Genomic DNA, 16,006 nt, shown 5'->3' on the forward strand with positions numbered 1-16,006 from the left:
TAGGGCTATGAATTATAATTTAATTGATTTTACGTTTAATGAATAATAATGTCAATATATTTTTCACGTTTCATTATTGTACACTTTTAAATATATATATATATATATTAAATCATGAGCAGTTCAAAATTAAATAAAACCGATATATATAGTATATACACTTAAACTTATGATTTATAGCTATATATAGTATACATACTTAGGGTTAGGGTTTATCGCTATATATAGTATATACACTTAGGGTTAGGGTTTATAGCTATATATAGTATATACTTAGGGTTAAGGTTTATCGCTATATATAGTATATACACTTAGGGTTAGGGTTTTATGTTGTATAGGTATATATAATATATACACTTAAAGCTATGGGTTATGATTTAATTGATTTTACATTTTATGAATAATAATATCAATATATTTTTCATGTGTTATTATTGTATACTTTTAAATATATATATTAAATCACGAGGATTAGGGTTAGGGTTTATGACTATATACAATACGTACCATTAATTAGGATTGTAGTTTATAGCTATATATAGTCTATGCACTTAGGGTTAGAGTTTAATTTTATGGTTAGGTTTTAGTTTTTATTTTTTATTTAGCTATATGTACGGTATATACATTTCAGGCTGCATGGGTTTATATTTTTTTTTTATGTGGTTAAATTATATATATATATATATATATATATATATATATATATATATATATATATATTTTATGCATGCAAATACATTTCGGGACGTGTATTTAAATACAAAATAATATATAGTACATATACTTAGGGTTATGGTAGTATAGTATATATACTTATACTTAGTGTCATGATTTAAATTTAGGGTTTATATTTAGTTTTAATTTATAGTTTATGTTTTAGTTTTAGGTCTTAGGGTTTAGCAATGTGTACATGCAGTACATGCAGTGCATACACGTTATGGGTTGCATGGGTTTATATAAAATATATATAATATATTAAATATATATATATAATATATTAAAAAAAAATTAAAAAAATGACATTTGGAGACGTGTATTTACATACACGTCCCCAATTGGGCACGTGTACTACGTACACGTGTCCAATTGATTGGCCAGGTACTGCGCGGGAGTTCTCCCGCGCGCCACCTGGCCAATCTTAGGATATAAATTATATTTAAATTATATATTATTCAAATTATATACTTTTTAAATATATTTTAAATTCAAAATTTTATATTTAATTTATATAAAAGAAATGGGTAGCTTCCAGAGGAAGCTACCCATTTCTTACGTAATTCTCTCTCTCTCTCACTCTATCTCTCTCTCTCTCTCTCTCTCTCTCTCTCCGTCGAGCTCTGGCCGGCGACGACAGCCCATTCCGGCGACCCTCCCTCTCTCTCGCTCTCCCTAGCTCTCTCACCTCCCGTTCCGGCCGGCCAGTACTGTCCGGTACCGGCCCTCTCTCTCTCTCTCTCTCTCTCTCTCTCTAGCTCTCTCTCTCTCTCAGCTCTCGCCACTGTCCCCCGCCACTGCACAGCCCTCGCGTCCGTTCAAGGTATTCCCTCCACTTCCGGCCTCTCACTCTCACTCATCTTCTCAATCTCTCTCTCTCTCTCTCTCTCTCTCTCTCTCTCTCGGTTTACAGTGCATATCTAACATTTTGAGCTTTAATTTTTTTTTTTTTTTTTTTTTTTTCTGTCAAAAATTCCAGGTACACGTACAAGCTTGCACTACAAAAATCACTGTGAGTTATTTTTATTTTTGTTTTCAATTTTTTGCTATAAGTTTGTATATTTTATTAATTTTTTTTGTGATATTTGTATAATTTTTTTCATTGTCTAGTTTGTGGAAATATGGAATATATACTTGCAGATTTTTTATTACTGATTTTTTATTACTGAATCATTGTCTAGTTGGTGGAAATATGGAAAATATGGAATATGGAAATATGGAATTTATTGGTGATTATATTTAATTTTTTTTTAAAAAAAACTCTTGATGTGAGGATATTTGAGATATATTTTAGTGTGCTACTATGGATTTAATGTGCTATTGTGAATTTTGGTATTTTTATGAAGTGGCAAAAAGAAAAAATATCCGCTATCATCTTAATTTTATAAAAATATGATCGTGAGCAATAATGGCAAAGTAAAATTAAAATACAAAATTATAATCAACATATTGTGCTATGAATATATATAAATTGTGGGGAAAATAAATTGTGCTACTAATATATATAAATTGTGGTATTTTCGGGAAAAAAAAAAAACAAAAAAACAAATATTCCACTGTCCACCATTTACAATCATATTCGTAAAAAAAACCTTAAAACAAACGTCATAAATCATCAATTGCGACGAATTTGTTTTTTATCTTCCATTTTTAACGTTAACTATTCATGTGAAGAGACTACATATTTATAAGAAGAATTTGGTATCTTCAGATAAAAAAACTCAAAAAAAAAATACTAAAATTTCTCTCATATGCATATATAAACTTTATATCCTAAAATCATAACCATAAAACCAACACAATAATAATGGTACAACCTACCATGAGTGCGTACCGCTCGTACTAGCCACTGATGACCTACCTGATACGAATGATGAATTCGAGTACGACAGGCCCGACGTTGATCCGATTGAAGCTCCTGTGATACAATGATTGATGTATTTCTTGTGAGTATAATTAGCTTGAACTCAACACACTTGACTGATATATAAATTGTTTGTACAATTCGCTTGAACTGAATAAGGGTTTCTATTATTTGCATAAATTTCGTTGTATAATTTGCATATTCATTAAAAATATATTACAAAAAATATTCTAATTAATTTGTCTACATTTATTCGCAGGTATTGATGGACCAGGGACGCCATCCTTATGCATATCGGGCACCTCGCCCACCCGTGCCCCCCATGACCACGCCCACTGATTCGATGCCAGTATATACTGCGGCGTGGCCACCCCACCCAGACGGGGCTTATAGACCATTGTTGCCGGGTATGGTGGCCGTGCCCACGTCAGATCACGGGCAGACCAGCACAGCTGGAGTTGGCAGCTCTCCATTGTCGGAGCTGCCGACATTATCTCAGATAGGGTTCACCCAACCGGGTAACGCCTATCGATGGTGGGTGCAAGAGGGGGTGGGGTCACAGGGTTATGCGCCGTACTTTCCGTATACGTATAGTCGACCTATGACGTGTAACCCTGATAGTGAGACGCAGGATTGTAGATTTCCACTGTCACAGACCGGGGAGATGCAGATGCCGGCTGTGGGGTTGGGACAGATACCGGCACAGGCGGCGATGCAGGGCCAGATTTTGGGGCCGAGACAGATGCCAGCATCGGGGGCGAGTCAGGGCCCGGGGCATGTAGAGAGGCAGATGCCGTTACCTGGTGAGAGCCAGATGCCGCTTTCCGGTGAGAGTCAGATGCCGCTTTCCGGTGAGAGTCAGATGCCAGATGTGGGGGGGAGCCAGACTACCCATGAGGAGGACGTTGCGATGTTGGGTACCGATCAGTTGGCCCCCGGTAGCCCTCAGGGTATGGATTCAGATGATGATCAGCATCCTCCACCAGCCGGAGAGGTTGGCGAGGAGGTTGCAGGCGACCCAGCGACGCAGCACATAGGGACTGGGCAGATTCGGTTGATGGGTAAGTACATATGTAGACATCCTTAAAACTCATATTATGTTACCAAAATATTTTTTTTGGTTTGGAAAAAAATAACTATTTGATTACATTTTGTTTATATATGTGTGTGTGTGTTATTTAGTGTTAACCAATTAAATTAATGTTGAATATATTTTTTCATTAGGGTACAACCCAGACGGGACCATTTATTATGAGGTGATTGACGACCCAGCGAGAAACTGGGTGCTCCCGAGGGGGAAGAAGGTTGTATTGCAGTACAATGCTGCTATACAACCTGTAGGACGAGCCTGCAATCGTTTTCGGCGGGAAGTGGGCAAGATGATCAGGAGTGGGTCCTACATACACATGCGGGACGAATGGGCGAGGGTAAATAGGCAGATTAAGCAGGCAATGTGGAACGCACTGATGGTATGTTTATGAATATAATTTAATTATTTATTTGAATTAAACTTGAGCTTAATGTTTAGGTTGAAGTTTTTAAACCTATAATGCTTTGATTGAAATGTGCAGGAGGAGTTCTATCTACCTGTATCAGTTGACATGCGCAGGGCACAACAGGAGGCGTGGAATGATATTGGACGTAAGCACCGCTTGTGGAAGTCGAGGTTCAAAACCCAACTAGGAATTGGAGACGGTGACACGCCCGAGAGTATCCGTGCGAGAATGCCGGAGAAATTTTTTGAGCAGTATGATGCAGAAGATGTAGAATTCCTGCTGAGAGATTGGTGCAGAGAGCATAAAATCGTATGTAGGCCAAAAAATTGTCAACTATTTTTTAATAACAGTTCATTTAATTTTAGTTTTAATTTAAGTGTGTCAATTGTTACATGTTTACTTTCATGTTCAATGCGTAGGCAACCTCTGAACGGATGAAGAGGTTGCGGGAGCGGAATGACCTACCCCATTGTGCGGGATCTAAAAGTTATGCCAGATTTAATCACGAGGAGGTAATTAAATATATATGTTTATGTTTTTAATATTTGTTGGTAATTGTTTTTCTTTTTCTTTTTCTTTAAACTATTTTTATCGCTATCTGTTTGTTATATATGTCAACTGCATGACGACAGGCATGTACATCTGGCACGCCCCCCACTCGCGCCGCGTCGTTCGTGAAGACCCACACAAAGAAGGACGGCACTTTCCTGAACGACCGTACACGGGTCTTATGCGTATGCTACTGATTTAGTTTACTAATATTTTTAAATTATGTGTGATATGTCATTATTCAATATATGACTTTTTCATGTTGACGACGTACAGGAGAGGATGACGCAGAGTTTAGCCAGTGATCCAGCCGCCACGCAAAGCGTCTCCGCAGACACGGTGCGTTGGGCACCGAACGACGCTTACGAACAGGCGATTGGGAGGCCTGAGTATGCAGGGAGGGTTCGGCAGGTTGGCCCGAACGTCACACCTGTTCGAGGGACATGTTTTTCATATAGGCCTCGGTCACAGGGGGGACCATCTCAGGGGACGTCTCGGGATTGGGCCGAACAGTCTCGGAAGATGGAAGAGATGCAAGCGGAGCTACATGCTGAGCGAGCGAGGAATGACCGTTTGGAGCAGCGCGTGCAACAGTTCGACGGCATAGAGCAGCGCTTGCGAGAGATGGAGGTCTTCATGTCCTCCATGGCAGTACCAGCACCATGTGTTGGTAATCAATCTTCTCCTGCACACGTAGGTAGTACGTCGTCCGTTGGTAGTGCATCTGCAGGTATGGTTTATATTGTGTATAGGACAAAATTAATTTCAATTTGTTTTCATTACCCCTTTAATTTTGCAAGTAATATTATATACTTTAATTGTCTATATTATTTGCAGGTAATTCGACAACGGTTGGTACGTTGTCGCCTGTTGGACGACAGCTGAGCCAGCACTCCACTGTCGCTACACCTTCGCCCGCTACACCATTCATTGCGCAGCAATCGCCGGTGGGCGAGAACACGCCTGGGACGGTACCTCGTGATTCGCAGAGACGCCTTTCAGATTTGTAGATATTTTGTGTAATTATTTTTTGTTCGTAAATATTTGCTTGTTAACGAATATGTTATTAATTATTTGTTTGTGTAGTATGATTTCGTGTTGGTTTTGGGTAAAATAAATGCTGCGTTATCTGTGGTCGAAAATTACAAAATTTGAAAAATTCAAAAAAAAATTTAATTAACCCAAATAAATTTTATAAAACAATAAAAAATTTATTTTTTTTAAAAAAAAAACTAAATTCAGTTTTTTATTTAATTAAAATTTTTATTTAATTTTTTAATTGTATTTTTAATTTAATTAAAAACATTTTGACACGTGTATCGGAATACACGGGTCAAATTTGACACGCGTATTCCGATACACGTGTCAAAATGTTTTGACACGCGTATTGGAATACGCGTGTCTAATTTGACACGTGTATTCCAATACACGTGTCAAAACATTTTGACACGCGTATTGGAATACGCGTGTCAAATTTGACACGTGTATTCCGATACACGTGTCAAAATGTGCAGTTTGTAACATGCACATTTGACACGCGTAATACGCGTGTCAAAGTACACGTGTCTAAATGTTTGACACGTGTACGACACTGTACACGTGTCAAACTGCACGTGGCTATTTCATACCATTTTTGTAGTGTCACCCATAATTGAGGTACTATTTACAATGCAAAATAAACCATACATAAAAAGGCAAAAATTAATACCGTTAATTAAACCGCCTAGATCATAGGTATTTAACCCTAAGAACTAATCAATTCACACACCTATATATATATATATATATACAAAGCCATTTTCCATGTGCTACGTACTAAATATAACACGTACGTAGTACTATTAAAACCACTATATATATATCATAAATTCGTAATAACATTCGTGGTTGATATCCCAACTATAATATATCGAGGTCCAAATGCATCCCGATCGATGGATCGATCAATCAAGTCCATGCATGTCAAATAAAAGAATTTGATAATTGTACGTGCTGCTTCGCTTTAATCTTACACTTGGCTATTCAAGTCCCAAAACTGCCTCATTGTCGGACTCAACATAAACACAGGGACATAAATTAATTAACCATGCATATATCTACGTACGTCATCGATCACCTTCTCCGATTGTTTTCTTCATATGTCGCAACCAAGAATGCCTAATAAACTTAACATCGATCAGATTCCTTTCTGCCAGAAATATATTGGAGGATCTTTTACATCAAAGTTCTATACATATATATATGTACGTTAATCAATGTTAAAGGCGAAACACAAAAGTTAAGCCTGATAATAATATGAGATAAAATTGATCGAGAAACTTCTATCATCTATTGGCGCGCTAGCTACCTACCTCATTCATGCAATCAATATATGTACGTACGTACGTCTGAAGTTTATCACCACGCTTGAGCCTCAAGTGATCAACTGTTGGGATTCTATACTTAGCGTGTGGAATGGCAGATTAGGTTTTCTTCCTTTGTTTCTTTTTTTGTTCTTTTTTATTTATTTTTTCTTTTTAAAAATTATATAGTCTTTTACACTATCAAACTTCTATTAATATATATATATATATATATGTATTAATTAAGGTACAACTAAAAACTGAAGGCCAAGTGTCACGTAGCAAAAAAGTAGAGGAGTTTTTTTTTTTTTTTTTAATTAAATAGGGAAAAGGATTATGTGCGAGGATTCTTACCACTCTTGATCCAAAAGAAAAAGAGAGTGGGAAACAAAAAACCGAAAAAGGGGTAGCTCCCCAACAACAGAAATACAAACAAAGGTTAAGAAATAGGTTAAACAAGTTATTCGATCCTCTTAATTAAGAGGCTGCACGAGGCGATTACAGAAGCAAAAGGGACACAAAAATCTGCACATCATCTTAGAAACAACAACCACCACCGAAAAGAGATTGAAGCGGTAAATGTAATGTCTAAGTCTGAAGTAGGGACTTAAGAGAGAGGGATCAACACATAGATCGATCAAAAGTACCCTCTACAACTGGAAAAGACCAAGAAAATATAAGAAGACATAAACCCAAAAAAAAAAAAAAAAATACATAATAATAATAATAAAAAAAAAATAGAGAAATACAACAAAACAACAAGCAAACAGCAGCAGTGGCCGGAGTAAGGATGGCAGCACGCAATGACCAGTGCATGGAGGACACACTCCGACAAGTGGATCTCACATGCCGGCGCATGAGTCATGGTTTATAGAGCATTATGAGCATATATATATATATATTTCAACTTTTCTTCATCATCGATCATGATATGCTTTATATACAGGGACGGAGGGAGGGGGGGCTTGCAGGGCCCATGTCCCCTCCCCCCAATTTCCTAAAAAAAGAAATTTTTTTAGGCAGAAATTTTTTTTTTCTAAAAAATTAAAAAATGTAGGGTAAAAATAAAAATTTAGCTTATTTGGCTCTTACTAAAAAAATTTTTTTGGCCATTGGCTCCTACTCATAAGAACTTCTGGCTCTGTCCCTATTTATATATATGTGTGTGCGCGCGCGACGTGAACTCCTTTAAAAAATGGTCACTTCGTATACCTATTTCTATCGGGTAAATTCTAGACGAACCGAACCCATGCAATTAAGTTTTTCCTCTACACTAGATCAGATAAGACTTCCGCTTCGCGGTTGGGATTAAATTACTTACCACTTAATCAGCCAACTCATTGGTGTTCTTTTCAAGTCAACGATGCGTTACACTTTTATTGCATTGCTTTGTTGAGATAGATATACAAAAAAGCAAAAAATGGCATCATGACAACAATTAACATGAGTGTTTTTTGCATTGCTTTGTTGACCTATGTCTTTCGTTGAATGACATCTCTAATTCCATAAATATGAGATTGATGGGTGACGTCGAGGGTTGGTGTTCTCTTAGATGCATATATCAGAAACCTGATCAAACAAAGAAAAATGTTAGAAGGAAAAATTACACTTTATTTTTCAATGTTGTATTATTTGTTTAATTTTGCCTTCAAAGTAAAAAAAATATTACAATGCATCTTAACCAAGTTTCCTAATTTTGCAATGTAGCAATTCTTTTACGTAAGTCCATCTTTTTTGATAGAAATATTAGACCCACATGCGACGCACGTCGGTTAATTTATTTTTCTCAAAATATCATTGCAAAATCATTTGTTTTTTTTTTTTAAAAAAAAAAAACAAAATAAAATAAAATTGAGTGGCGGAAGCCACCCCATGGACCAATATTTAGGGTAGCCGGCCACCCCCATTTGGTCATGGGGTGGCTCGGGCATCCCTATTCGACCGGCTTGAAAGCCATCCCAAAAAGCTTGAATTTTCTAAAAATATGTTTTAAAAAATAATTATTTTTAAAAATTCACCTGCGACTCATGTGGATCTCTTTCCGTAAAAAAAAGATGGACCATTATAAATGCAGGACTTCCATTCACAACCGCTAATATCGCCGCTGTTAGGTGTCGTGTGAATGCATGCGATTAATTATCAAAACTATTACATCTTTTGAGGTTAAGAGAGAGAGAGAGAGAGAGAGAAGGTAAAAGTAGCTCCAAGGAAAAACGAATCCTGCCCCATGAAAAAGTTTTCTGCTCTTATAATATTATCATTATTCAGAAATTTAAAGCATGACTTTTGAACAAAATTCCAGAAAGAGTAGCGTACTTGATATCTTGTCATCTGGTATACATGCATGCAGGAGATCAGACTAGCTCTTCAACGTACAAGTGCATTGTCATCGATCGTGCTGTCCTTTTGATTCCCCACTCAAGGATCTGAGTCCAACCCTGCAATGCCCCGTCAAAAGTTTGCTTAGCCTCATGGCAGGCCTTACGTACATGTTTTTGTAGTTAATTAACTTAAATCATCAATAACTAGTAATATTAAGATAGATAAGAGCATCTCCATAGGATGATCTGAATCTCAATCTATTTTACATGATCTCAATCTATTTTACATGATTAAAATCTACTTTTTGTTAGTTTACAGAACCACTAATAAAACTGTCATCCATTCGATTATCTAAATTTATATCTATTTTATTAAAATAATCATTTTTAATATATATATATATATATATATATATATATTTTTTTTTTTTTTTTATTAAAACCTCATATCCATTATCCACTCCTCTCCCAAACACGAAATCATCTCACAGGCACCACGAAATCATCTCACAGGCATTTCATCAACCAAACGAACTGCACTTTCAAGATCAAAATCAACCCACGGCATCACCACCGTAATCAACCAGAATAATCAGAATTATCACATAGACACACCACAGACTACACCCAACCGGCAACCATCACGGCATCACCACCGCACCACCACCTCACGAGACCACCGGAAAACTCCAGAAGATCAGCAACCCAAACTCAGAAACTTCCGGAAAATCAAAATAAAAAACAACCCAACGGAAAATCAAAATCAACCCACCGGAAAATCAAAATTAATCGAATGAGATCTTGATGAACGGTGAATCGATTTTTCTTCCTCTGAGGCGCTCTTTGGGATTTGAGGAGTGAAATTGGTGTTTCTTTGACCCACCACAGTTTGGAGCTTCTTTTCCTTCTTGTTATCTAGATTGGGTGCGAGATTTCCATTTCTTTTTGCTTTCTTCTTCGGCTGGAATTTTTCTTGGAGGGATGGAATTTCTCTCTCTCTCTCTCTCTCTCTCTCTCTCTCTGTTCGCTCCAAAGCTGGCAGAGCAAGCCGAGCGGTACGAGGAGATGGTGGAGTCTCCCCTGTTGGAATGTGTCGTCGATTGAGCAGGAGGAGGAGGGGTGGCGTCTCCCCCGTCGGAATCCCGAAGCTTCCGCAGGAGAAGAAAACCTAGAGAAACGCGCGCAGAGAAGAAGAAGAAGAAGAAAGAATCTTTGAGAGAGAGAGAGAGAGAACGGAAGAAAAGGAAGAAAAATGGTATAATATTGATACATATGTGAACAGTGCAACGCCACAGGTAGCGTTGCACTGCTCACAAATGCAGGTTGTATCTATTCTGGCGTGAAGATGCATAATCCGATGGAAGACGTTTTTGAGTTTTTTTCTATCTATTTTAGCTTAAAGTGGAGGATGCATAACCCGGTGTGAGTGCTCTTAACAAGAGAAATAGCACTAGCTATTGTAACCTCGACCCAAGGCCGATCTTAATTAACTCGGTCACGCTTATTTGTTGCTACGGATGTGATAATTAATTCCAGTTTACGTGTTGTTGAGTTTGAATTGTGTTAAAATATGATTATAAAATTATATATATTAATTTGAACTTAATTAATTTAATTAAATAAGATGAAATTTTTAATTTTAATATATTGAGGTTATATCGTGTTTGCATTAATGTCAAAAACAATTGTCAAATCTTATTGAAGGAAATAAAAAAATCAATGGGCTTGTTTGGCACGAGCAATAAAATTTTCCCTTCTCTTTATTTATTTCAAAAATAATCAATTTCAAAACATTCTAACTTTATATCACATTAATAATTTTTTGTTATTATTTAAATAAAAAAAAATCACTACAATACAAAACTTTTTCACTTTTTTATACAAATTCTTTTTACTTTATATCACATCAATCACTTTCAACTCTTACTACCAATTCCCCTTCCCTTACCAAACAAATATAGGCCTTGTTTGAAAACCCCCTTCCCCCTCCCCCAATTTTTTCCTCCCTTTTTCCCTCTCTTCTGGGCCCACTCAACAGACCTTGCCAGAAAAAATTTGGACATTTTTTGCCCCTTTACTTGTGCATCCAGCTTTTCTTTGAGTGGGCAAAAAATGTCTAGATTTTTTCTGGTAAGGCCTGTTGAGTGGGCCCGGGAGAGGGGGAAAAGGGGAGGAAAAAATTGAGGGAGGGGGAAGGGGGTTTTCAAACAAGGCCATATAATGTGTCTAGGAGTCTTTTCTGTGTCCCTTAAAAAATAATGTGACTTCTAAAATTGTTGTTGGGCTTGTAAATATTTTTTATTAAATTTTAATTAAATTATAATTTAAAAACTTATCTTATTTTTAGAGGGACAAGCAAAAGACTTCTAGAATTATTATTATTTTCGCTCATTTTGATTTATTTTTATTTTTTTGTTTTTACCAAAATGTTGTCGGTGCTACTCAGATGACAGGGACAATACGAACATTGAGGTGAAAGGAGGACTACGTAAATAGGACAAAGGTTAGCCACCCCAACTTACACGTGCTGTGATTATATTTTCAAACTTTAAATTGATATTTGACCTCTTCTAAATTGATTTTTGCAAACTTTAAATTGGCTACCCTTGCCTTAAATTTTGTGAAGTTTCACATGATCTGAAGATGTGAACACGCTTAAATGTATAAACGCATCCTTTTTATACAATATATTTTAAAGTTGTAATGGTCATGAATCTATCAGAACTCCACAGTTAAGCGTATTTCTGCGAGAGTAGTACCGGGATGAGTGGCTTCTTGAAAAATCTAGTTCAAGAGAGCCAAAAGTGGACAATATTGTATCATTGAGGGTAAGTTGTTACAGATCTAGTCTGCTCGGAGCAGATATGCTCTTTAACTATTTTTATACATGGATTAGCGAAAGATGAAAGTCATAGATAACATTTTATTGTAAGAATTTTGTTTGTATCTATGACTGTGTAATCTCATAGCATGTAGTTATGATTTTGCAGAGCTTTATGTTTTATGATGTAAGAGTTTTATACTCGCAATTTTTGATCAATGAAATACTCAAATTTTTCGTTTTAAAAAAAAAATTATCATAACGTTACCGTTAACACTTTATGTTAGTATTTTTCTTCAAATTCAATAAAAAAAATGTGTTAACATGTGCCGCATGTAAAATTATCAGCGTGATAATTTGAGGGGATCAAGTATCACTTTTTAAAATTTGGAGGAAAGTTAAAGAGGTGTAAGTTTGGATGAACAAGTGTATTTTTTTCGTTATATAAAAATTTAAGACTAAATAACATTATATATCTAATTAAAATATAAGGATCTCAATTTGATAATAATCACAAGTTAAAATGGTCATCCGATATTTCAGGAAAATAGTAGCTCTTTATTGAAATGAAAACAAAATACATATATACTATAAAATATCAGTACCTCTTGAGAGAGCTGAGAGAGATCTAGAGAGAGAGAGAGAGAGTAATCATACGTAAGCATTTGCGTTGAATAATATAGTCACAGATGAAAGTTAACTGAAATCTAAATTGCTTCTCTTTAGATAGAAGTGTATGTAAAAAAAAATAAAAAAAAATAAATAGATAAAAGAAGAAGAAGAAGAAGAAGAAAAAAAAAGGAAAAGAAAAGAAGAAGAAGAAGAAGAAGAAGAAGTGTATGTTACATCAGCATTCATGGCTGCAAGAACCACTAATCAATACCTTCATTTCACCTAACAAAGACGTTGCATATAAAAGCTAGATTGGCATTGCTCTTTTTGGTTCTAGTTGACAACGAGAAAACTTGGACATGGAATTGGATGCCTTAGATATGTGAAGTTGGCAAATGATATACAAAGAGTAATCTTACATATTACACTAATTTTTTATCTTTATTTCGTTGGGCTGACGTGTTATTGTCTAACTATCGCCCTTGTTAAAAAATAAATAAATAAAATTAACGAATGATAGACACGGTAAAATTAACTCAATGTGATGGGAATGAGACGAAAGTGTAGTTTGTAACCATTGAAAAAGTTCATATCATACCCAACTAGGTTGAACCACCATCTCTCTCTCTCTCTCTAAATACCCGATATTAAGCCTCTCTTTCTTTCACCTTAGTTATATTTTGGGCAAAAATCAAATTTAGCAATTTCAATTTAGTCCCCAAATTTTCAATTTCGATAATTAGGTCCTTAAGTTTTCCTCTTGTTTCAAATGGATTCATCCGTCAACCTATCGTCTAATAAATTATCAATATGTCACAGTAGATCAATCAATTAATGTCACGTAGCTTTATATATTAATTTTTTTTTAATTTTTTTTTTTGGATATATTTGTATTTTAAAATAATTATGGCATGTGGCACATACTATTGGTTCAATTTTTTTTTTTTGATATATTTGTATTTTAAAAAAGCTTCTGAAATTATTGAAACATAACTTTCATTTGGCCCTTCTGAAATTTTCGTCTTAACTTATTTAGAAATATATAAGTACTAAAACTTTTTCTTTTCTTTCTTAAACTCTTTCTATCCAAATCCACAAAGTCTTCTAGAAAGATCACTATCAATCTAATTTCCTATATATATATATATATATATATATATGAAAATAGATCATTGATTTTTTTTTAGTTTTATCTCCATGTAATCATGAGAAGGTAGATGGTAGTAGCATTGTGACTCTCCAAAGAAGTAGCTGAGCATTCAAACCCCATAATTTAGCCTGACTCATCCCTTCAAAGGTGGGATATATGAGCACCATTTATGTCTATTTATGATGATGGTTAAGACAATAAAGCATTTTTACCTAGAGAGTAAAAGGAAGAAAATTTTGGAGCTACATAATTTTGTTAGCCTTTAAAGTTTGTGTGTTGATGATTTTACTGTAGTGTTACCATTATTACATGATAATCAAGGCACTCCTTTTACTTTCTATGACTTATAACACCAAGTTCGATGTGCTTGATATTCAAACAAGTGGCAACAAGAAAGACAATATATGCTATTTTCTCGTGTGCTTTAAACCTTTTTCTTCACATGTTTCCCACTTTTGTTGTCCAACTTTTTAACAATAAGAGGGTAAGACTTATTATGTAACAAATCTTCTAGGCAGTGCTTAAAGTGGTCCCTAATTAAGTACTATTGATATATGTTATTTTTTTTAAAACAAATTTACAATAATTATTAATGTGTTTTAATTAATTAAAAGACTATGGAAAATTGAATTGAACATATTAGAGCTATGAATTTATTCATTTGTTATTAACATTTTTTACTTTACGACATTTAAACCCCCGTCCATCCGTCATAATAAAAAATTTACTCTAGCGGTTTTATAAAAGTCACTATTTTGTCACTCTAAGAATGATGTGATTTTTAAAATCACCATTTGATCAAAAATTAATAATGATCAATTAAAAGCTTCATGGTAATTTTAAAAGTCACATCATTTTTGGAGGGACACAAAAGTGACAAAAAAGTGACTTATAGCATTACTCAGAGATTTACTTCTTGTGCCGTCTCTTACAACAACCAAAAAACAAACAAACTACTGTATGAGATTAATTTTAAGTTTTTTTTTTTATTTGTCTAAGAAGAGACTCGACTAATGTAGCACAAATTTAGGAATTGAAACGATGGATGAATGGGACAATTCATTTATTTCTACCAACTTCGTGGTTTTTGACCGGAGTTGGATCAAAACAATCCAAGTATTATTCAACCCTATTGAGAAAATTCAAAAGAAACTTTGTTTTCTCTCAAGAAAACCCTAAGGTATGTTCCTTTCAAGAAAGATTTTTCAAATTCTTTTATCCTAGCTTGTATGTTTGGACCGACATTAAAAAGGTAGCTTCTATTTACAAAGACGGACGGAAAGGATGGCCGGTATTAGCCATGGTCCTCTCCCCCTTTTTTGAAAATTATATTTACTATAATATATAAATATCTAAACTTATATATCTGAGCCAAAGTAATTAAGCTTGGTCCCAGCCAAAAAAAAAAAAAAAAAAAAAAAACTACTGTATAAGATTAATTTTAAGTGTCTTTTTTTTTTTTGCCATAGAAGAGACTCGACTAATGTAGCACAAATTTAGGAATTGAAACGACGGATGAATGGGACAATTCATTTATTTCTATCAACTTCGTGGTTTGTGACCGGAGTTGGATCAAAACAATCCAAGTATTATTCAACCCTATTGAGAAAATTCAAAAGAAACTTTGTTTTCTCTAAAAAAAAAAAACTCTAAGGTATGTTCCTTTCAAGAAAGATTTTTCAAATTCTTTTATCCTTATATGTTTGGACCGACATTAAAAAGGTAGCTCTATTTACAAAGGCGGACGGAAAGGATGGCCAGTATTAGCCGTGATTCTCTCCCCTTTTTTTTGAAAATTTTATTTACTATAATATAGAAATATCTAAATTTATATATCTGAGCCAAAATAATTAAGCTTGGTCCCAGCCAAGCCTGAGAAGAGACTCGACTAATGTAGCACAAATTTAGGAATTGAAACGACGGATGAATGGGACAATTCATTTATTTCTATCAACTTTGTAGTTTGTGACCGGAGTTGGATCAAAACAAACTAAACAATCCAAGTATTATTCAACCATATTGAAAAAATTCAAAATAAACTTTGTTTTCTCTCAAGAAAACTCTAAGGTATGCTCCTGTCAAAAAAGATTTTTCAAATTCTTTTATCCTTGTATGTTTGGACCGACATTAAAAAGGT

General features: G+C 34.9%; 1 protein-coding gene across 1 annotated transcript; it reads left to right on the forward strand.

Moving 5' to 3' along the window:
* Nucleotides 1–1,382: 1,382 nt before the first annotated feature.
* On the forward strand, nucleotides 1,383–5,711 carry LOC133877397 (uncharacterized). The gene is made up of 9 exons (XM_062315681.1): nucleotides 1,383–1,537; nucleotides 1,694–1,726; nucleotides 2,838–3,639; nucleotides 3,803–4,047; nucleotides 4,150–4,383; nucleotides 4,494–4,586; nucleotides 4,707–4,808; nucleotides 4,900–5,353; nucleotides 5,461–5,711. Exons 3-9 carry the CDS (start codon nucleotides 2,844–2,846, stop codon nucleotides 5,631–5,633), a joined length of 2,097 nt encoding a protein of 698 aa, XP_062171665.1. The 5' UTR covers nucleotides 1,383–1,537; nucleotides 1,694–1,726; nucleotides 2,838–2,843; the 3' UTR covers nucleotides 5,634–5,711.
* The last annotated feature ends 10,295 nt before the right edge of the window (nucleotides 5,712–16,006 follow it).

The sequence above is a fragment of the Alnus glutinosa genome, chromosome 9 (assembly GCF_958979055.1).
Source record: "Alnus glutinosa chromosome 9, dhAlnGlut1.1, whole genome shotgun sequence".
Lineage (NCBI taxonomy): Eukaryota > Viridiplantae > Streptophyta > Magnoliopsida > Fagales > Betulaceae > Alnus > Alnus glutinosa.

Excerpts from the sequence above, each read along its gene's own strand:
- LOC133877397 (XM_062315681.1), top strand. The coding sequence starts at position 2,844 with ATGGACCAGGGACGCCATCCTTATGCATATCGGGCACCTCGCCCACCC. Across the intron at positions 4,384-4,493 it reads GGTGCAGAGAGCATAAAATC|GCAACCTCTGAACGGATGAA; the intron begins GTATGTAGGCCA and ends TTCAATGCGTAG. Across the intron at positions 4,587-4,706 it reads CCAGATTTAATCACGAGGAG|GCATGTACATCTGGCACGCC; the intron begins GTAATTAAATAT and ends GCATGACGACAG.